Below are 24,335 nucleotides of genomic sequence, written 5' to 3' on the forward strand. Positions count from 1 at the left end.
GACTACGACGCCGCGGCAAGACCCTTGCCGGGGCCCCGGCAAGACCCTTGCCGAGGACATCAGCGGGGCCGCAGCCAGGACCGCATCAGTCAAGACCCCGCCGCCGTTCACATGCAGCTGCCAGCCCAACCAGCTGGGCAGGCACCTGCGTGGCAACATGCAGCTTCCAGGCCAACTCAGCTAACACCTGCGTGGCGGCATGCAAATCTTCGTGAAGATCCGACCACCGCGCCACCTCAGCTGCCTGCCTGCCTACATGGCACTCACTGCTGGCCTGGGCACGCTCGAAGCGGGACGGAGCGGCAGCGGACGGGACGGGCCTCGTTCCCGTCCCCGATAAAGCTACTGGACACCTAAGCGGTGCATTAAATGCGCCTTGTCCTGTAATACGAGCGATAAGCTCGTAGCACTGTAGGCCTTTCCACCTCCTGTGTGCCACTGTGGCAGCCCCTTTCGACTATAAAAGGAGGCCCATGGCGTACTGGAGAGGGATTCGGCTCTTTTGAACTACGCAGCCACCATAGCTAGTTCGAGAGCTCAAGAACTCTCTGAAATACAGCCACCAAATCAGGACTATGGTATTACGCATCCTCGTGGCCCGAACCTGGGTAAACGATCCTTATGTTGACTGTTGATCCTGCTCTTCTCACAACCCCGCGCCCCCGCAACCGTAGTAGGGATTCCCGTGATCTCATAGGTGTCGTTTCTCATCGACATCAATGGTTGAATCCAGATATGAGATCCTGTAGGAACCAACAAGCAGCCCAAGGTTTGGCCAAAACCAGATAATTATGTATTATTAATGCACCTTTGTACGACTGGTTTACATCACTACATGGATCTAGTATGAAACCAATAAGCATTAGAGTCGTACTTTACATATGGCACAGCTTGTGAGTTGTGACATCCGAATTTAGCATACATATAATTCTGGTGGGACTTCGAAAAGGGCAAAAGTTGGTATTTCACCAACCGCAATAAAACTGGAATGGAAATGGACTTACAAATTCAACACGATAGCAAAAATGAACTGCAGATTGTTAGTAGTAGGAGTTGTTGTTCGTGCTGGTCCTGCCGTCCACCATTATCTCGAGGTCGCCAGGACTATACTCCACAGTTTCATCAGCTGCTCGGACATACCGATTTGCTATGTTGGGCATAGCAGCACAATATTTGGTGAGGAGCAGGATGTGGGTGAGAAACTCGCCACCATTGCTCAGCTGCCTGGCGTGGAATCCCCCAGTTGCATTGGTTGCTGCGTAGCACAACATCTCCACCCACACTGTTCCGAGTATTACCAGCTTATGTTTGAGCCCCAACTCCATGTCCACCATTGTGTGAGAAAGGCTGCATGCTTTCACCAGCACAGCTTCGCCCGGGTAAGCATCCCATCTGTCTTGCGTCAAATCATCATATAGTTCTCGTATATACCCAACACGTCGTTTCATGTAATCCATAATTATCTGGTGAGGCGTACCCACATTATCTCCAGAAAAATCCTCAGCATAAGAGGTGGAGGTTAGGCGAAACAGGTTTCGGACAGCTGCTTTCATGGGCAGAATATCAGGGTGCTCGATGAGGAGGTACATCATGTACTCGGAGAGAGTATTGACTGCTTTAGCCGTTTCCTTATCCTCTTTGGCCAGTAGAGATTTAACGGCAGGGACATTGAGGAAGGTGCTTGTTGCTAAATGCCAAATAAGCACGCTCTTCTGAAATTCAAAACTCAGGCTCCAATTGAGCTCTTGGAAGCCCGTTAACCTAAGAGCCCAGTACCCATTCCGGATGGCCACATCTTCAATTTGTACCATATCAGACTTTGCACCTCTGAGCAAGTCCCATACAAACTCCTTGACGACAGGTGAAAGCTTGGCATGTTTGGTGTAGTGAGCTTTGTTCCACAATTCCCGAAGCCTAATCCATTTGGCTATTCTTCCCCTGAGCTCGGTCTCATCCCTGGCACAGAAGGATATGAATTTATACTGCCCAACAGAATTGGACCACCTTCCATCCTTGACGACGACGAGATGGTAACGTGCAAACAGAATCGCATTGGCCAGCCACTTCCATCCGTACCCTTTCAAGGTGGCATATGTCCAGGTCGATCCAATCGCCTTGAAAACAGATGCAACCTCTAGTGCGCAAGCTCCGCCCAGAAGACCAAAAGTGATTACAATATCGGGTGTGCTGTAACCATCTCTTTTGTCTTTTGTGAAGAACACAAGAGCAGTGAAGCAAGACACAAGGGAAATAGCACGGATGCAGTAGCCATACCATGTGTGGATCACTCGTGCCTTGGTGTACAACATGTCGTACATAAGGGCGAGCTCCACCTCTATTGCCTTGTACAGCTCCTCAGTATTGCCTTGTACAGCTCCCGTGGATATTCTTCCGCATGGCCATTTAGTAGTCCAATTGTGGTACCACTCCAATCTATGAATGCCTCATTCCTGTCAATGATTAAAGGCTTGACAAGTGCATAGCGCAACGCATGTGCTGTCATCACAATAAATGCATAAATTCCAAACTGTTTGTGTTTGGTGAAGCAATCTACTATTGTTTCATCAACTGATTGCATGGGCCCTTCAAAATCTCCAAGGTTCGTTTCCGTGTCTTGCCCAGGCATGGTAATAAAACAAAAAAATATGTACTTCACGACACGGCTTATTTTTTTTTCTTTATGGCAAAGAGGACAGAGCTTTCTTTCTTCTTTCCGGCAAAGATAACAGAACTTTCTTTCTTCTTTCCGGCAAAGAGAACAGAGCCACTTGGCCCTTTGGAACCCTTGCTTGCACACTTCAGTGCCCATATCCTCTCGCCGTACTTGATAGGCCAAAACCAACATAGCGGCGGGGATAAAGGTCGCCCCGCCTGCAATGATGTACTTGTAGAGCACATACGCGGTGCCGGCGACCTGCAGAAACATATTTAACAGATGGCGCCGCCAGAGTTCATTGTCCTCCAGGGCGTAAGCGGTGATGGTATCCTGGCCACCAAGGTGCAGCAGGAGGAATGGCGCCCAGAACGCCACCAGCTGGTGCTCGCCGGACGATTTTTTCGTCAACGACGAGGACATGTTCCCCAGGGCGTACGTTGCAACGACATCGGCAGACAGATACACCAGCCAGAGGAGGGCCTTGAGAACAGACGAGGTGCTGTAGCGGCGGATCCCTGCGAAGAAGAAGAGGATAACCTGCAGACTGAAGCTGGCAACAACAACAGCTTGGATCTCCCACTCATTCCACAGTTCCATCCAAGATGGCATCGGTGCTCCAGTTTCACCCATTGATCATACGACAACCTGCAAGCAAGAAATTAATATAAATACATACATACATATTGGAATATGTCACAGTATATACTGCTTGAAGAAATAGTATAGTTCACCCGCCAATGAATAAATGCATACCTGTTAGAGAGCTAGATCCGGCTGATAGAAGGAAAGCTGCAACACAGAAGCGCAGGTAGGAGGGAGAGCTCAGGAGTGTGGTACAAGAAGAATGGGAGGATCCGAGGGTATGCATATGTGCTTATATAACCAAAAACAAACCACCCAGATCCGGTTATTGCGTTCCGAGTAACAAGTTGGGTAGTCTCTGCCCGAGTATCTTTGTTATTAAAGTGATTCTTATAAGATTCTCCAACAGCTGTCTGCTATCTTTTTTTTTTCTTTCTATATCACTTCTCTTAATCAGAAACCGTTTGAGATTTTTCCTATGCCTAAGTCAGTTCAGTAACAAGTGCTACTAGGTGAAAGTGCGAGTTTTTTTTTCTGAATCAAGTTAGACATAAGAAAATTAAATCAACTTACACTTTGGTATTTTTTTATCCCACCAAAACAAGTGTGTTGTACTTTCTTTTTCAAAAAAACACACACACTCAGATCTACTCCCTCCGTCCGAAAAAACTTGTCATCAAAATGGACAAAAAGGGGTGTATCTAGAACTAAAATACATCTAGATACATCCCCTTTTATTCATTTTGATGACAAGTATTTCCGAACGGAGGGAGTATTAACCAAACCAGCAAGTACAAACACTCCTGGAAAAGATAAAATTACATCAATGAAGATCTCCACGCTGGATCCCTCCGGCGACCACTGACTTCACCAATGCGATTGGCGTGCACTGCCTGACGACAGCGGCCGCTCGAGCATACATCACCTTCGCTATCCCACAACAACTCTCCAAGGCCTCCACAGCAGGCCTCCTAGATACGGACCTCCCCGCCCGGCGCCACGCAGGCTTAGCCTGACGGCAAGCCCTGGCGACGGCAGGAGGGGCAGCCGCAAGGTGCCGGCTTGGGTTTCTTATTCGCCTGGCTGGCTCATCGCCTCTGAGAAAACCATTCAATACCTTGATTAGTTGGTCGTAAGAATGTGAAACTTATTACTACATTACTGTGCAATTTTTCACTTTGTACGTTATGTATGGAGTGATTGCGATTTGAGCAACATTAAACCGAACAACCTAGACAGCTCACGTGCCATGAAGTGTTGTTCAACACCGTATGTGTTATGGCCGGTTTAGCTAGGCCCACAGGGCAGTAGTTAGGGGCTTGGCCCACAAGTTATCTTAGGTTAATTCTTATGCAAGTTATCTAGGTTATAAATATAGGCTGTAAGACTCTTTTTGGAATCAAGCAATAAGAAAAATATTATCTCTATTGCCCGGCTCTCAGAGGAGCCGGAACCCTAGCCGCCTCTAACCCTAGCCGCCGCCGCCATCCTCCTCCCACGCGACGGCGCCCAGCCGCCGGCGCGCCCGCTCATCGCCTCGCCCTACTCCATCCTTCCCCTACAACCAACGGAGCAGGTCCGGTAGGATCCCTGGTTCTACCAATTTGGTATCGCCTCGCCCCACTTCTAGCGTGGGCGGCTGCGTCTTCGCCTTCACCGGTCTACACCACGGCTCCGGAGCAGCCGACCCCGTTTCCGCAGTTCAGCGGGCCATCTGGCTCCGCGGGTCCCTATCCGGAGTACTCCGACCAGGCACCACCCGCCTCGCTGCTCCGCACCTCCGAGCCAGCTCGACACGGCGCTCCGACCTAGACACCGCCGCGGTTCGCCAAGATCGACTCCGCCACTTATGACGGCACGGAGGATCCCCTCAACTGGCTCAACCAGTGCGACCAGTTCTTCCGCGGGCAGCGCACACTCGCTTCGGAGCGGACCTGGCTTGCCTCTTATCACCTCCGCGGCGCAGCCCAGACCTGGTACTACGCCCTTGAGCAGGACGAGGGCAGCATGCCCCCTTGGGAGCGCTTCCGCGAGCTCTGCCTCCTTCGCTTTGGGCCTTCGGTTCGCGGGAGCCGCCTGGCGGAGCTCGGCCGCCTTCCCTTCACCTCCATGGTGCAGGACTACGCCGACTGTTTTCAGGCCCTGGCATGCCATGCGTCGGGTGTGACGGCGCAGCAGCGGGCCGACCTCTTTGTCGGTGGACTTCCGGATCACATCCGCATGGACGTGGAGCTTCGGGGACCCCAGGATCTCCAGTCGGCCATGTACTACGCCCACGCGTTCGAGCGTCGCGCGGTGGCCATCCAGCAGGAATCACCGTCCCGGACCGCTGGGTCGCTACCCGGGTCGGATTCCGCGCCGGGTCGGCCTGCGCAGGCTTCTGCGGCACCCCTCGCCGCGACCGCGGCGCGCCCGTTCCGCCGGCTCACCTCAGCCGAGATACTCGAGCGTCGCCGCCAAGGGTTGTGCTTCAACTGCGACGAGCCCTACACGCCCGGCCACGCCTGCCCGTGACTCTTCTACCTGGAGGTTGCAGACTACATTCCGGAGGACGCCGTCGCCGCCGACCTGGCCGCCCCAGCTGTCGAGAAGGTGCTTGACGCTGGTTGATCGCCTCGAGGAGTTCCGCAAGCGCTTCCCCACCTTACAGCTCGAGGACGAGCTGTTTGTGCAGGCGGGGAGAAGTGTTATGGCCGGTTTAGCTAGGCCCACAGGGCAGTAGTTAGGGGCTTGGCCCACAAATTATCTTAGGTTAATTCTTATGCAAGTTATCTAGGTTATAAATATAGGCTGTAAGACTCTTTTTGGAATCAAGCAATAAGAAGAATATTATCTCTATTGCCCGGCTCCCAGAGGAGCCGGAACCCTAGCCGCCTCTAACCCTAGCCGCCGCCATCCTCCTCCCACGCGACGGCGCCCAGCCGCCGGCGCGCCCGCTCATCGCCTCGCCCTACTCCATCCTTCCCCTACAATCTACGGAGCAGGTCCGCTAGGATCCCTGGTTCTACCAGTATGCATCTATCTTCAACGCTCTCATGGTCTCAAACAAAGGATCTCTCTGGTTCACATGTACACATGTGGTCCATTGTATTCCAGTGGGAATCCCGTGACCAAGTTGACCTACAAAAACGATGAACGGGGGACAAGTAGTACAGATGACAGATGGGTTTACTTTCATTTCTAAAAGGGACTTGGATCTGTTTACTTGGTCTTCCATATTATATGGCGTGCAATTTGATTGCAGCACGCTCAATCATCGGAGGAAAAAAAGATCCATTAATGGGTCCATCGGAAGTTGGGTTTTTAAATGAAAACTACTGATGCATCGAGTGTGCATATGTACTATGTAGGCTGTTGGGAGGCGAATACAATGCATATGAGATGCACTAGCAGACTAGCTCCAGCTGAAACCCATGAGGCGCCCATGAGAGCGTTGAAGATACGACCATTTCTTTTTCTTTTTCTTTCTCTTTGATTGTGTCCTCCCTCCTCCCTCGAGTAATTTTTAGACAAGTTTCAACAATTTCCAAGTAATTTTTAGACATATATTTGGTGTACTATAGCGAGCTTCATGCATGAATGCAGGCCTATGACTGAGCTAGATTCAACTGATGATAGCAAAGCTTAAGCTATATATAACACAGAACCACAACAAAAATTGAAAGGTCCAGGAGGGAGGGCTCAGGAGAAGTACAAGAAGAATTGGAGGATGGGGTGTATGCATATCCATATATATCACTTAAAACAAACCAGCCAGTTCCGATTCTTCTGTTCCAAGTAATAAGTTGAGTGGCCTGCTCTTTATTTTTATTTTTTGTCATTTACACAGTAACGTTTGATTTTACATGTAAATTCTAGAGAGATTCTTTCTCCAACAGGTGTGTACGGCATCTTTTTTCCTCCAACGCTCTCATGGGTTCCGATCTGGTTGTTTTTACATGTAACTCTAGAGAGATTTTTTCTTTCTCCAGCAGGTGTGTACTGCATCTTTTTTCCTCCACCGCTCTCATGGGTTTCGATCTGGTTGGCACATGTGCATGTGATCCATCGTATTCCAGTCCAAAACCCGTTAACCAAGTTGGCATACAAGTAGTATAGGAATTATAAACGGGGGACATCTACACATGATAGGTGACTTTACTTCATTTCAAATAGGGACCTCGATCCTACGGATTCCTTTACTTGGTCCTTCCATATTCTATGTGTGCAAGTTGATGGCATCCATCGGGAGTCGGGGTTTTTAATGAGGCTTTAAGGTAAGACATCGGAAGTTGGACAGCACCAAGTGTCCATGTGTACTATGTACTCCTATTGTTTTCTAACGGCAACTTGATTATGGACTGTAATATGATGGATATGACCGGCACTAGCTCCACCGGAAACCAGTTAGGGAAAAAAAGCTCTATCTGAAACCTACGAGAGAGCGTTGAAGATGAGACATTATTTGTGATAGATACTGACAAACCTTGAATTAACTTCAATGGAAGGGGCCATCTGAATGTTAAGCTGCAGATTTTGGAGCTCCACTGGGAATGTGCTCACGAACGAGGATTTAGGACCGATAGTACGCCGCTTGGTTGTGTAATTAAGTTTGCTCCTACCTATTCAATACAACAAGGTACAAAGCTTTTGTGTTTCCGAGAGAGAGAAAAAGTACGCCGCGCAACCGTACTGAGGATTGTTTTCGGCAAAGGGTTAAGTTTGTTTTCGCACCTGTGTGCGGAGCAGCCAGCAGCAGTTGATATTGTTTGTTGTGCATCTTGGCTGGTTTACCTGAATTCACATGTGAGACACGAAACATTAGACTTTGTTTTATATATATCACACTGCTGATACATCAAAATCTTACCTCCACTGGAATCTTACAACAGATGTTTGCAATCGTTTGAACAATGGCAAGTTATAGTGGCTACTATTAAACACATCCTACTGGATCATGCACGCACACTGTCAGAATGCCTTCTTTTCTTATTTTTGCTACTGTGGCATTGCTTCTTTGACTGCTCCATCGATGGCCCGGTTCAGTGCGAGAAAAGGCACAACCAAAGCGCCTACCAAGAAACAGGACTGAGACATGAATATTTAGGAGACGGGAAAAGCAAAGTTCAAAGACCGAACAGTCAAAGAGAACCATACCTCTGAAGGATCTTCATTAGGTTTGTCATTTCAGAATTCAGATACAAAAAGAAAGACAACTTCACTCCCACTCAATCCAAGCAATGCAAGCAAAAAGAAAGTCCTTGGCTTTCCCCTGGTTCTAGTCAATCACAACTTCAGAAGACGAGCTTCAATAGTCTGCATTCAAGAGGGCAACTAAATTCAAAATATTTGAAGTAACAAACATTCAGGCTGGTGACACTGTTATAAACGTGTTGTCTAAAATTTACTGGTACTGAAGGAGCAGTATTTTTTTCATTGTTTTATTTTTAAGACAGAAAAAGTAGAAATTGTTGTTGCCGAATCGATCGAGAGGAGGAAACGAGCGAGAGAGAGATGAACCAACGAGAGGAAGAAGACACTGGTATGTTTTGTGCCATCGAACTCGACAGCGTTTTTCTGTTATTCCTCTCTCTGAAAGTATGGCTATTACAGAGGCTAACAACTGGGCTAACTAACTCCCGATCATCTTCCCACGATCCACTTGTGCCGCGCCATCCCACGGCTGCGTTTCGTGCGCCTAACTGATCGGGAGAAAAGATCAAAGCAAAACAAAAACGGTGAGTCTGTGCATGCAGCACAACTCTGAACCTGACTACGTGCAACACCTGACAGACCAGGCATGCATCTGTTATTCTAACAGCAAGCAAACTAACTGACGGTGAACTTAGCTAGAGCCTACAGAAATACCTCTGCTACACCCCTCAAGTAATAGAAGGGATCACTGCCCTTGCCTACACATGGGCCATAGCTCCAAATTTCTAAGTCAAGGCATTTGCTTCCAGAGACTGATTTCAGAGAAGCTAACTTTGTTCCTCACGATATGGAAGTAATTTATCTTCCAGGTTTGCAGGTGGATCATACATGGCTTCTCTTGAATGAATCTTCATCAGATTTGCCACTTCAAACATAGATAAGAAGAACATCTTCAGTCCGGCTCAGACCAAGCAATGCAAGTAAAAATTTCACAAGACAATCCATGATCCACCTAACTCTTTGTTAAACAACTAAGCAACCAATGACCTATATGCAGTTCTGCACTGCACTACACAAAAGACAAGTAAGAGTATTCCAGCTGCCAGCCTGCCACTTTCTCAGATATTTTGGTGGTCACCTTCTGAACCCTGCCAGCAAACCACAAGCGTTATTCTTTCAGATCGACAACAAAGCTAATATTCGATCAAGATTATGTGTGTACAAATTGTGTAATTAAGCCCAAGGAAAACAAAATCCAATATTCCCACAAGACAACGAATCACAGAATGAGATCCCTGATGAACAAAATCCAATACTTGCAAAGTATAGGGTTTTGAGTCCTTGTTCATCCACATGCATCTTTATGCAATGTACTTAGCAGTAAAGCAAGCTTAAAAACGACAATGTCATTGTCAAAAAAAAAGTAAAAAACATTCCTCAGTCTAAACCTTACCAAAATGGAGATTTTCACAATCACGGGCATTTCAACACGCCCACTTGGGATTTTTCCTATAACTGGCATAAAGATCAAACCAGGTCATTAAGCCATAGCTACGATTCAACAGAGCAAGATCAAAAGTTACATAGCACCAGGGATGGCAAACAACAGAACTGGTAAAATGAATGTAAGTTCCCGCATGATTGCATGAATAATTTAAAGAGATTGTCCCTACCTATCATAAGATTTGCAACTCAACTGAAATACTCTTAAAGAACAATGAGATACTCATGTTGGACACTGTACCAGGGTATGAATTATGAAGTGCCAAAAGCCAGAGACAATCCCAGTTCCTTACAGTCCACCACTTTAACCTTCTGGGTTTTTGTAAGATGAGTTGGTATCTTCTAGAAAGAATTCAAATGATTTGTTGGACTCAGTCAGACTCATAGTCTGTAAATTTGATATGTCCATGCCTATAGAGAGTATGTTCAACAAAATCTTGCCGCTGACTCCCTTCGGAAACATGTCAAGATTTGTTGTGCGCTCCAATATCTTGATATTGTCCTTTGACTTTCTTGTGGAATATACCTATTCGAAAACTGATGGCTGCTGAATCCTGTCGAACACCTTTCTTGCGTACTCATAGAGTCCACATTTGGAGTACATCTCAAACAAAGCCACAACAACCAAGCCATTGCATCCATGCCCAAACCAAAGGACTGTTCCGTGCAGACTTGCCAACCCCAAGCCGCCCAATGCCTGCACACGCATTCACAACACTTGACTGCATGAAGTAGTTGGGCGCCATGAAATTGCTTTCAGTTCTGAACTCGGCAAAAAATTGGATGGCCTCACACCCAAGCACATTCTGTGCATATACAGACAGCATCGAGCCCCGTGACACCACATTCCTCGCCAGAGCAGCCATACCATCAAACACTGCACGTGCACTCTTCACATTTCCAGCCTTGCCATACATGTCGATGAGCACGGTGGCAACGACAGTGTCAGACGCGTAGCGTTCAACCTCAGCACGGGCATGCACTTTCCGGCCAAGTCCAGCATCAGCAAGGCGTGCGCGCGCGCTGACGGCAGTCGAGAAGGTGAAGGCATTTGGTGGCACACCTCTGTGACACATATCATGGAAGAGGGAAACAGCCAGGCGGAGGCGGGGTCGGCCGGCGCCAGAGTACCCGGACATGAGAGCTGTCCAGGAGACCACGTCCCGCTCGGCCATTCCATCGAACATGTCATGGGCGTGGGCGGTAGCGCTGCATCGGCAGTAAGAAGCGATGATGTGGTTTCAAGAAGAGACAGCGGAGGCGGTGCCGACCTTGAGGAGCGTCCTGTGGGTGGCGGCTACGGACGAGTGGTTGCTGGCGCCACGCAGTAGGTGGATAAACAGCGGTGTGACCGTGGCTGCGGTTGATGTCCCCGCCATGGGAGCAGATTGTTATTCGAAGGTTATTGCCTTACATTCTCTCAAGGGATCAGCCCACCACTAATACCTCTTATTAATACCATATATGAATGTAGAATTTGGCGCAGCTAGAACCTCAGCCTGCAACCCACAAAAAGAAAGTAATTCAGAAGAACTACTGAACAATCAATACAAATCTGCAGGTAAATATACAGGCTGTCCTATAATCCGAGCTAAGAGGGTCCAAGGTTTCAGTTGACTATTAATGTGCAAGAAGTGGGTTTATTCGGCATAGTTTGGCGGTAAACTTGCAAAGGTTGCAGTCTCTTACATCAGAGTACAATTCCATACTTGAAAGTAAAACTGCATAAATGACCACCGGCAAAATTAAGGATCTTAATCAGTTGAAAGAAAGAATGTGGAAAAGTTGCAAACAAGACTGCCGTTCACCCATCTTTACACATGGCATAACAATCCAATTTTTTCTAGGAAATAAACCTCCCTTTTGACTTATGTGGCTTTTATCAAACAACATAGAGTGGTTACTGATCAATCGAACACTATCTGTTGTTTGTTAGTGAGATAAGAATGTAGCCACTCCTCGTTCTAACTCCAGTTCACAACCATGGTAGGGATTAGGGGGGAAATGGAATAATTCCCACAGTTTCAGATCTGCTGAGCAAAAATCATTAGAGAATGACATTGCAGTCACCTCATTATTAATCACTAAATCATGGGATCAGTTGCCTCCTACTACCTGATACAAACTAACACAGTTATCAAATTTTCTCGTTAATGACTTCTAGCAATCTCCATCGAAAAAGAGAGAGAAAACTTTCACCACCATTTATTGATGTCTCTAAGTAGAGCTACTATCGACCCAACATGAACTTTAAGCATATTACTAAGCTAAATATGAAACCTGAATTCCCAAATCACCACGGTGCCATCAAAGAAACTCACTGCAGTTGAAGACACATTTATTCTCTCAGCAGTCAGCATCAGAAAGCCGACTATCCTAATAGTATTTCTAACAAATTTTATTATCAGCCTGCAAATTAATAAAATTTTGATGGACTAATTTGATTAGCAAGTCGCAGCAGCAAATTGCACGAAGCGAGCTAGGCAAGCATGGAAACAGAACGGAGCTAAAAGATCAAGCTTTGAACAAGCCAAAACCCGGTCTGCAGGGACCCAGTCCTTTACCTAAGGGGGTGTGGAGGCGCCGAGAATCGCCCAGCGCTGTCGACGGAGAGATCCAACGGTGTGGTGTGGCACGCACCTTGGAACCGAAGCAGAGGATTTGGGCGCACTGACACAGCTCGGGCCATGTCGCGCGAGGAGCTCCCTTCTTCGACGGACCGGCGCGCGCCGGACAGCTGGTGGCGGCGGGTGAGACGGAACCCCCCACTGCCGCACTCTTCTGGTCTCCGCAACCTCCTCTCCTCGTCGAGCTCAAGAAAAGCGGCGGAGTCTGGATGAGATTTTTTTTTTTCTTTTGAGAAACGAGTCTGGAAATTTTTTTTTTGAGGGGAACGAGTCTGGATGAGATGCCCTCGAACGATTGGGAGATTTGCAGCGGCAGCCGGGTGGGCTTTTGCGTCGGCCAGCTGCTTAGCTGAATGGGCTGAAAGAGGTGGAGAGAACGACGTGGGCTGGACGTGGCCTGCTGGATAAACTAGTTGTTCGGCTAGTTAACCTCACTCGTTAAGCTTAAGGGGTGCCCTATGTCACGCATTAAGCGAGACAGGAGCGACAAGATCATTAATTGAGAAGTACTCATCGTAAAGATCACCATCACCTATGATTGTGTGGAGTGGAATTTCTTGAAGAAGATAATGATGAAGCTTGGTTTCCATTCTCAGTGGGTGGAGATGATCATGGAATGTGTGTCATCTGTAAGTTATAGAGTTTGTTTTAATGGCACTGAAACAGATGAGTTCTCACCCACAAGGGGCCTCAGAGAGGGGGACCCCTTATCCCATATTTCTTTTTACTTTGCTCTGAAGGATTGTCTAGCTACTTGGCTCATGAAGAAGAAATTGGAAGGTTGGAAGGTGTTAGTGTCTGCAGGAATGCCCCATCAATTTCACACCTCCTTTTTGCAGATGATTCTTTAATTCTCATGAAAGCAAATGCTCAGAATGCAACTACCCTCAAAAGAGTGTTGGACACTTACTGTGGAAGCTCGGGACAACTTGTAAGTACACCAAAGTCAAGCATCTTTTTCAGTCCTAATACAAGTGTTAATATCAGAGAAGATGTTTGTAGAACTCTTGATATCTTGGTCTCCCAACTATTGTGGGAGTCTATAAGAGTGATTGCTTCCAACATCTAGTTGATAGAATCTGTCAAAGGTTGAAAGGCTGGAAGGAAAAGACGCTATCAATACAGGGAAAAGAGATTTTGATAAAAGCAATAGCTCAAGCAATCCCCTCCTATGCCATGTCTGTCTTCAAACTGCCTAAGGGGATTTGCAAGCTTATAAACGATGAGATCGTAGGGTTTTGGTGGGGAGATAGTGAGGAAAAGAAGAAAATGCATTGGTTTGCATGGTGAAAAATGTGCATCCAGGCTTGGGGTTCAGGGACCTTCACAGTTTTAATCTTGCTTTACTAGCAAAACAGTGTTGGCGACTTCTCCAGAATCCAGACTCTTTGTGTGCAAGGATTCTTAGTGCAAAGTACTATCCCGGTGGAAATATTCTTGAAGCGGGACCAAAGAAAGGTTCCTCGTTCACGTGGCAAAGCATTGTTTCGGATATTCAAACGTTCAAGAGGGGACACATATGGCGTGTTGGGAACGGGGCGCAATTCAATATCTGGAATGATCCCTGGATTCCAACCAGTGAAAGCCGGAAGGTTATTACACCAAGAGGACAAACGATGATAGATAAAGTCGAGGACTTAATTGATCCATATTCTGGTCAATGGGATGAAAAGATCTTATGATCAACTTTATCACCTTTGGATGTACACAGAATTCTGCAAATACCACTTCGGATTGAAATGCTGGAGGACTTCGTGGCCTGGCACCACACTCGGTCTGGTATGTTTACCGTAAGATCTGCATATCATGTTGAATTTCTTCACCAATTCGGGAGCAACTGGAACCGTAGTGCGGGAGCGGGAAGCAGTCAACAATGTGAATCATGGAGGAGAGTTTGGGAGCTTAAGCTACCGGGGAAGGTGAAACATTTTGTGTGGAAGGTTATGAGGGGAGTACTTCCGTATCTAGGCACGCTAGCAGGGAGACATATCCCAACGATGCCCCAGTGCCCGTACTACAGAATTGGATATGAAGACTCGCAACATTGCTTATTTACTTGCGACCGAGCCTTGGATATATGGAAGGAACTGGGGCTGAAAGAGGAGATACGAAAATCAGTCCTCGAAGATCGGTCTGGTGCGATCACTATGGACAGCCTTATGAGACGAGATGATCTACTTGGCGAGATTCCTTTGGCAGAACTAGTGGCAGTTGCGAGCTGGTACATTTGGTGGCAAAGGCGACAGTTTATAAAAGGAGAATCCATTAGACCGCTGATACGTCTCCAACGTATCTACTTTTCCAAACACGTTTGCCCTTGTTTTGGACTCTAACTTGCATGATTTGAATGGAACTAACCCGGACTGACGCTGCTTTCAGCAGAATTGCCATGGTGTTATTTTTGTGCAGAAATAAGAGTTCTCGGAATGACCTGAAACTTCACGGAGAATATTTTTGGAATTTATAAAAAAATACTGGTGAAAGAATCAAGACCAGGGGGCCCACACCCTATCCACGAGGGTGGGGGCGCGCCTCCTGCCTCGTGGGCCCCCTAAGGCTCCACCAACCTCAACTCCAACTCCATATATTCACATTCGGGGAGAAAAAATCAGAGAGAAGGATTCATCGTGTGTTACGATACGGAGCGCCGCCAAGCCCTAATCTCTCTCGGGAGGGCTGATCTGGAGTCCGTTCGGGGCTCCGGAGAGGGGAATCCGTCGCCGTCGTCATCATCAACCATCCTCCATCACCAATTTCATGATGCTCACCGCCGTGCGTGAGTAATCCCATCGTAGCTTGTTGGACGGTGATGGGTTGGATGAGATTTACCATGTAATCGAGTTAGTTTTGTTAGGTTTTGATCCCTAGTATCCATTATGTTCTAAGATTGATGTTGCTATGACTTTGCTATGCTTAATGCTTGTCACTAGGGCCCGGGTGCCATGATTTCAGATCTGAACCTATTATGTTTTCATGAATATATGTGAGTTCTTGATCCTATCTTGCAAGTCATTAGTCACCTACTATGTGTTATGATCCGGCAACCCCGAAGTGACAATAATCGGGACCACTCCCGGTGATGACCGTAGTTTGAGGAGTTCATGTATTCACTAAGTGTTAATGCTTTGGTCTGGTACTCTATTAAAAGGAGGCCTTAATATACCTTAGTTTCCAATAGGACCCCGCTGCCATGGGAGGGTAGGACAAAAGATGTCATGCAAGTTCTTTTCCATAAGCACGTATGACTATATTCGGAATACATGCCTATATTACATTGATGAACTGGAGCTAGTTCTGTGTCGCCCTATGTTATAACTATTGCATGAGGAATCGCATCTGACATAATTATCCATCACTGATCCAATGCCTACGAGCTTTTCACATACTGATCTTTGCTTAGTTACTTTTCTGTTGCCACTGTTACGATTACTACAAAGTTGCTACTGTTACTTTTGCCACTGTTACCATTACTTCCATACTACTTTCCTACTAAATACTTTGCTGCAGATATTAAGTTATCCAGGTGTGGTTGAATTGACAACTCAACTGCTAATACTTGAGAATATTCTTTGGCTCCCCTTGTGTCGAATCAATAAATTTGGGTTGAATACTCTACCCTCAAAAACTGTTGCGATCCCCTATACTTGTGGGTTATCAAGACTATTTTCTGGCGCCGTTGCCGGGGAGCATAGCTCTATTCTTTGAGTCACTTGGGGTTTATATCTGCTGATCATTATGAGGAACTTGAAAGACGAAAAGACCAAGATTTATCCCTCAACTACGAGGTGGGGTAAGGAACTGCCATCTAGCTCTACACTTGATTCACCTTCTGTTTTGAGTAAACTTGCGACACCTACTCCTGCTATTAATTCTGATATGTCACATGTTATTGATGATGCCACTTCTGCTATGCATGATGCTTATGATGAAACTACTTCTATGCTAGATAATACTGTGCCACTAGGTGAATTTCTTGATGAACAACTTGCTAGGGCTAGAGAGAATGAAATTATTGAAACTGATAATATTGATGAAAGTGATGATGAAGATTCCCCCCCTAGATATGAATTGCGTGTTGTGCCTGAGAGTTATGTTATGGATGAAGAAACTGCTAGAGATTTTCTTGCTTGCAATGATAGATCTGATCTTAAGAAATTATTAGCTAAGCTGAAAGAAAAATCTTTGAATGCTAGAATGAAATATGACCCTGCTTTTGCTACTTCACCTATCTGTATTACTGATAAGGATTATGATTTCTCTGTCGATCCTGAGATAATTACTTTGGTTGAATCTGATCCTTTTTATGGCTATGAATCTGAAACTGTTGTGGCACATCTTACTAAATTAAATGATCACTACAAAAAAATACACTTCCGTGATGATACGTGTTTGTCACATTAGGTCACGTTTTCTGTCATGCATGTACATCCATGCCAAATTTATGACAGAATCAAGATAGTCATACCTGTGCTGTCGTAGAAGTGTTCCATGACATTACCAAAATTATCATCACGGAAGTGTCCACTTCCATGACGATAAATCGCGCGTCACAGAAGTGCTTTCGTCAAGGGTGACCGACACGTGGCATCCATCGTAACGGAACGCCGTTAAGCTAGCGGGTCCAGTTTTGGATCCGATAACCCGTTAACAGCCCCGACCAATGGGGATTTTCCACGTGTAAAATCATCATTGGCTGGAGGAAACACGTGTCGGGTCACCGTTGGGACAGATGTCACTCATCCAATGGGCGAGATGCGCTTATGAAATGTTGACACGTGGACCGGCCCAAAAGTGGCCCATAAAGTTTAAATGGGCCGGCCCAACTAAAGGCCCACAAGATTTTACGGTCCATAATGGGCCGGCCCAGCAAAAGGCCCACGAGATTTTGCGGACCATAATGGGCCGGCCCAGCTAAAGGCCCACAAGATTTTGCGGGCCATAATGGGCCGGCCCAGCTAAAGGCCCGCGAGATTTTGCGAACCATAATGGGCCGGCCCAGCTAAAGGCCCCCAAGATTTTGCGGACCATAATGGGCCGGCCCAGCTAAAGGCCCACGAGATTTCGCCGACCATAACGGGCCGGCCCGGCTGAAGGCCCAAAAGATTTTGATGACACTAGTAGGCCGGCCCATTAACAGGCTGCCATGTTTTGGGCCAAATGCCGGCTCATATTTGATCCGGTCCATTAACAGTCTGCCAAGTTCCGGGCCTAATAAAGGCCCATATGAGATCCGGCCCGTTAAAAGCCTCCCACGTTCTGGGCCAAATTACGGCCCAGATCAGGTCCGGCCCTTTGAGAGGCTTTGGGCTAAATTATGGCCCATATCAGATTCGGCCCGTCAACTGGACGCTATGCTTTTGGGCCCACTTGATAAAGGCCCATTTAGTAATTCGGCCTGATATTAGTTTTGGCCTGTTAAAGGCCTGTTTAACATTTCGGTCCTATATATATTTCGGCCTGTTAAAAGCCCGTCATATAGTTTGGCCTAACATTTCGGTCCTATATATATTTCGGCTCACAGACGATAACCTGATTGGGCCAAACAAGGATCGAGACAATTTTGACCTGTTATAAGCCCATGATTTGATTGGCACAATCATGGTCCGGGGTCTATTTCGGCCTGCTGCCGGCCCGTGAGCTGTTCGGCACTTTCCAGGCCCAACCTACTTTTCAGCCTCCTAAAAGCCCATTGTGTTTTGTTGGGAAAATAGGGCCGGCGGTTTACTCGGCCTATTAAAGGCCCGAATCTACTAGTGGGCCAGTTTACATTTAGGCCTGTTAATGGACCAAGATGACGGGGCCCATGATGCGGATCATACATACTGATTTGCATGACGGCTCGATTATGTACCGTAATTTTACGGTTTGGCCGGTTTACTGCGAAGACAGGATATATATACAGTAAAATAACTGCAGCATCGTGAATAAGAAAAAAATCTAGACTATACAATAAAGAAATTACGGCATATTACATCCACTGGGCATCAAAGTTCGCCACTATGATAATAAAGCACAAGCAGACAACAGATTACATACACTGGGCATCAAAGATCGCCACCAGTGCAATTAAACACGCCGACAAAATAATATACAGAACCAACAGCACTTCAATAGAGTTCAAGAAAGGTTAGCCCTGCTCGGGAGCTGCAGCGCAAGCAGCTGAGCAAGCTGATGAGACTCCACTTGTTTGACACTTATATCCTCCTCACTCTGAAAGATAAACAAGCAGACAGATGAGATGTTTTGCACATATAAGTATCAGTGCTGACAATTCATCACATTTCTTAGTGACGAATAAAGTGACACTGCTTAAAATAGCATTAACATAATATGGTATTGTTCAGGTCAAGACATGGCAGGAAATGACATTGTGAAGGAGTTGGCAGCTTCACGACACCACTGGATTACAGATCAAGAACTCATAAGTATCAATAGTTAGTGTGCTGTCAATTTATCCCATTTCAGATTGGCAAAATAAGATCACTTGCTCTGTATAGTTTAATTTACATGGTATGAAGAAGGAACTTGGTTGTACAACTGAAAACTTAAATTGAGAAGGATAAACTTTTGTTTATGAAGTACATAATAAACTTTAAACATGCAATTTGATGCAAACACCAAAAATAAACAGCTGTTGCAGTCATGCCTAACCAAATATACACAACAAAGTTTGAAGGCTTGAGAAGGACAAACTTACATTATTGGTGAAGGCGGGCTCTATAAAGCCCTTGTCCATACTGATGGGGGGGGGGGGCAATTCAAGAAGCTTACCACAGAATCTTCTTCATAGGCATTCCCTTTATTCTACATTTTGTTAAGAGTAAATATAGATGCGACAATATAAGAAAAAAATGGAGAATATTTAAGATAAGATGAAGAGTGATGCTACATAACCAAGTAGCTATAAATGTAAGTACAGCGATACAGACAAAAGGTACTGCCAAGAGCAATGCAGAGCTAAACTTCTTCAGTACCATCGGTGTTATCCAACCTTATGGTAAGAGTAAATATAGATCTTATGTGTAGAAAATGGAGGGCAAAGGAAAATAAGCTGCAGAGTGATGGTACATGAACAACTACCTGTCAATATAAGTACACTGATAAAGGACATCAGGTACTTACAAGAACAATGCAGAGCTAAATTTTTTGATTGACATTGGATATATTCTACACTAATGTAACGATTCATACAGATCAGATAATTTCGAGCGAACAATTGATAAGCAAGCTATCATGCATACTGCAGTCACATAATGAACCAGGTATTGTTGGGGATCGTAGCAGAAATCAAAAAATTTCTACGCATCACCAAGATCCATCTATGGAGTTTACTAGCAACGAGAAGGAAGGAGTGCATCTACATACCCTTGTAGATCGCGAGCGGAAGCGTTCAAGTGAACGGGGTTGATGGAGTCGTACTCGTCGTGATCCAAATCACCGATGATCCTAGCGCCGAACGGACGGCACCTCCGCGTTCAACACACGTACGGAGCAGCGACGTCTCCTCCTTCTTGATCTAGCAAGGGGGAAGGAGAGGTTGATGGAGATCCAACAACACGATGGCGTGGTGGTGGAAGTAGCGGGAATCCCGGCAGGGCTTCGCCAAGCACAAGCGGGAGGGAGAGGTGTCACGGGAGGGAGAGGGAGGCGCCAGGGGCTGTGGTACTGCTGCCGTCCCTCCCCCCCACTATATATAGGCCCCCTGGGGGGCGCCGGCCCTGGGATCCCATCTACATGGGGGGGGGGGGGGGCGGCGGCCAAGGGGGGAAACTTGCCCCCCAAGCCAGGTGGGGCGCCCCCCACCCCTAGGGTTTCCAACCCTAAGCGCAGGGGGAGGCCCATGGGGGGCGCACCAGCCCACCAGGGGCTGGTTCCCCTCCCACTTCAGCCCATGGGGCCCTCCGGGATAGGTGGCCCCACCCGGTGGACCCCCGGGACCCTTCCGGTGGTCCCGGTACAATACCGATAACCCCCGAAACTGGACTTCCTATATATAATTCTTCACCTCCGGACCATTCCGGAACTCCTCGTGACGTCCGGGATCTCATCCGGGACTCCGAACAACTTTCCGGTTTCCGCATACTAATATCTCTACAACCCTAGCGTCACCGAACCTTAAGTGTGTAGACCCTACGGGTTCGGGAGACATGCAGACATGACCGAGACGCCTCTCCGGTCAATAACCAACTGTGGGATCTGGATACCCATGTTGGCTCCCACATGTTCCACGATGATCTCATCGGATGAACCACGATATCGAGGATTCAATCAATCCCGTATACAATTCCCTTTGTCAATCGGTACGTTACTTGCCCGAGATTCGATCGTCGGTATCCCAATACCTTGTTCAATCTCGTTACCGGCAAGTCACTTTACTCGTACCGTAATGCATGATCCCGTGGCTAACTCCTTAGTCACATTGAGCTCATTATGATGATGCATTACCGAGTGGGCCCAGAGATACCTCTCCGTCATACGGAGTGACAAATCCCAGTCTCGATCCGTGCCAACCCAACAGACACTTTCGGAGATACCCGTCGTGCACCTTTATAGTCACCCAGTTACGTTGTGACGTTTGGTACACCCAAAGCACTCCTACGGCATCCGGGAGTTGCACGATCTCATTGTCTAAGGAAATGATACTTGACATTGAAAAAGCTCTAGCAAACGAACTACACGATCTTTGTGCTATGCTTAGGATTGGGTCTTGTCCATCACATCATTCTCCTAATGATGTGATCCCGTTATCAATGACATCCAATGTCCATAGTCAGGAAACCATGACTATCTGTTGATCAACGAGCTAGTCAACTAGAGGCTCACTAGGGACATGTTGTGGTCTATGTGTTCACACATGTATTACGATTTCCGAATAACACAATTATAGCATGAACAATAGACAATTATCATGAACAAGGAAATATAATAATAACCATTTTATTATTGCCTCTTGGGCATATTTCCAACTGTCTCCCACTTGCACTAGAGTCAATAATCTAGTTACATTGTGATGAACTGAACACCCATAGAGTTCTGGTGTTGATCATGTTTTGCTCTAGGGAGAGGTTTAGTCAACGGATCTGCTACATTCAGGTCCGTATGTACTTTACAAATATCTATGTCTCCATTCTGAACACTTTCACGAATGGAGTTGAAGCGACGCTTGATATGCCTGGTCTTCCTGTGAAACCCGGGCTCCTTGGCAAGGGCAATAGCTCCAGTGTTGTCACAGAAGAGAGTCATCGGGCCCGACGCATTGGGAATCACCCCTAGGTCAGTAATGAACTCCTTCATCCAGATTGCTTCTTGCGCTGCCTCTGAGGCCGCCATGTACTCCGCTTCACATGTAGATCCCGCCACGACGCTTTGCTTGCAACTGCACCAGCTTACTTCCCTTCCATTCAAAATATACACGTATCCGGTTTGTGACCTCGAGTCATCGAGATCTGTGTCGAAGCTAGCGTCGACGTAACCCTTTACGACGAGCTCTTCGTCACCTCCATAAACAACAAACATATCCTTAGTCCTCTTCAGGTACTTCAGGATATTCTTGACTGCTGTCCAGTGTTCCGTGCCAGGATTACTTTGGTACCTTCCTACCAAACTTACAGCAAGGTTTACATCAGGTCTGGTACACAGCATGGCATACATAATAGACCCTATGGCCGAGGCATAGGGGATGACACTCATCTTTTCTCTATCTTCTGCCGTGGTCGGGCATTGAGCCGCGCTCAATTGGACACCTTGCAATACAGGCAAGAACCCCTTCTTGGACTGATCCATATTGAACTTCTTCAATATCTTGTCAAGGTACGTACTCTGTGAAAGACCAATGAGGCATCTTGATCTATCTCTATAGATCTTGATGCCTAATATATAAGCAGCTTCTCCAAGGTCCTTCATTGAAAAACACTTATTCAAATAGGCCTTTATACTTTCCAAGAATTCTATATCATTTCCCATCAATAGTATGTCATCCACATATAATAAGAGAAATGCTACAGAGCTCCCACTCACTTTCTTGTAAACACAGGCTTCTCCATAAGTCTGTGTAAACCCAAACGCTTTGATCATCTCATCAAATCGAATGTTCCAACTCCGAGATGCTTGCACCAGCCCATAGATGGAGCGCTGGAGCTTGCATACCTTGTTAGCATTCTTAGGATCGACAAAACCTTCCGGCTGCATCATATACAATTCTTCCTTAAGAAAGCTGTTAAGGAATGCCGTTTTGACGTCCGTCTGCCATATCTCATAATCATAGTATGCGGCAATTGCTAACATGATTCAGACGGACTTCAGCTTCGCTATGGGTGAGAAAGTCTCATCGTAGTCAACCCCTTGAACTTGTCGATAACCCTTAGCAACAAGTCGAGCTTTATAGATGGTAACATTACCATCCGCGTCCGTCTTCTTCTTAAAGATCCATTTGTTTTCTATCGCTCGCCGATCATCGGGCAAGTCTGTCAAAGTCCACATTTTGTTTTCATACATGGATCCTATCTCGGATTTCATGGCTTCTAGCCATTGTCAGAATTCGGGCCCGCCATCGCTTCTTCATAGTTCGAAGGTTCACCGTTGTCTAACAACATGATTTCCAGGACAGGGTTGCCGTACCACTCTGGTGCGGAACGTGTCCTTGTGGACCTACGAAGTTCAGCAGTAACTTGATCCGAAGCTTCATGATCATCATCATTAACTTCCTCCCCAGTCGGTGTAGGCACCACATGAACATCTTCCCGCGCTGCGCTACTTTCCGGTTCGGAAGGGGTGACTATCACCTCATCAAGTTCCACTTTCCTCCCTCTCACTTCTTTCGAGAGAAATCTTTCTCCAGAAAGGACCCGTTCTTGGCAACAAAGATCTTGCCTTCGGATCTGAGGTAGAAGGTATACCCAATGGTTTCCTTAGGGTATCCTATGAAGACGCATTTTTCCGACTTGGGTTCGAGCTTTTCAGGTTGAAGTTTCTTGACATAAGCATCGCATCCCCAAACTTTTAGAAACGACAGCTTAGGTTTCTTCCCAAACCATAATTCATACGGTGTCGTCTCAAAGGATTTCGACGGAGCCCTATTTAAAGTGAATGCGGCAGTCTCTAAAGCATAGCCCCAAAATGAGAGCGGTAGATCGGTAAGAGACATCATAGATCGCACCATATCCAATAGAGTGCGATTACGACGTTCGGACACACCATTTCGCTGAGGTGTTCCAGGCGGCGTGAGTTGTGAAACTATTCCACATTTCCTTAAGTGTGTACCAAATTCGTGACATAAATATTCTCCCCCACGATCTGATCGTAAGAACTTTATCTTTCGGTCACGTTGATTCTCCACCTCATTCTGAAATTCCTTGAACTTTTCAAAGGTCTCAGACTTGTGTTTCATTAGGTAGACATACCCATATCTACTTAAGTCATCAGTGAGAGTGAGAACATAACGATAGCCACCGCGAGCCTCAACACTCATTGGACCGCACACATCGGTATCAATGATTTCCAATAAGTTGGTTGCTTGCTCCATTGTTCCGGAGAACGGAGTCTTGGTCATCTTACCCATGAGGCATGGTTCGCACGTGTCAAATGATTCGTAATCAAGAGACTCCAAAAGTCCATCTGCATGGAGCTTCTTCATGCGTTTGACACCAATGTGACCAAGGCGGCAGTGCCACAAGTATGTGGGACTATCGTTATCAACTTTACATCTTTTGGTATTCACACTATGAATATGTGTAACATCACGTTCGAGATTCATTAAGAATAAACCATTGACCAGCGGGGCATGACCATAAAACATATCTCTCATATAAATAGAACAACCATTATTCTCGGATTTA

The 24,335-nt window shown here is 46.5% G+C and overlaps 1 protein-coding gene and 1 non-coding gene across 2 annotated transcripts; both read right to left on the bottom strand.

The window, feature by feature from the left end:
• Positions 1–901: 901 nt before the first annotated feature.
• LOC109732829 (uncharacterized) lies at positions 902–12,763 on the bottom strand. The gene is made up of 6 exons (XR_012189887.1): positions 9,086–12,763; positions 8,375–8,533; positions 8,088–8,289; positions 7,704–8,011; positions 3,410–4,335; positions 902–3,301 (listed from the first exon to the last, which is right to left on the bottom strand). It is a non-coding gene; the product is annotated as an uncharacterized protein (transcript).
• On the bottom strand, positions 10,480–11,049 carry LOC141027544 (pentatricopeptide repeat-containing protein At4g15720-like). Its single transcript, XM_073504612.1, has one exon. It carries the CDS (start codon positions 11,047–11,049, stop codon positions 10,480–10,482), a length of 570 nt encoding a protein of 189 aa, XP_073360713.1.
• Positions 12,764–24,335: the final 11,572 nt, after the last annotated feature.

Source organism: Aegilops tauschii, chromosome 7 (assembly GCF_002575655.3).
Source record: "Aegilops tauschii subsp. strangulata cultivar AL8/78 chromosome 7, Aet v6.0, whole genome shotgun sequence".
Classification (NCBI taxonomy): Eukaryota; Viridiplantae; Streptophyta; class Magnoliopsida; order Poales; family Poaceae; genus Aegilops; species Aegilops tauschii.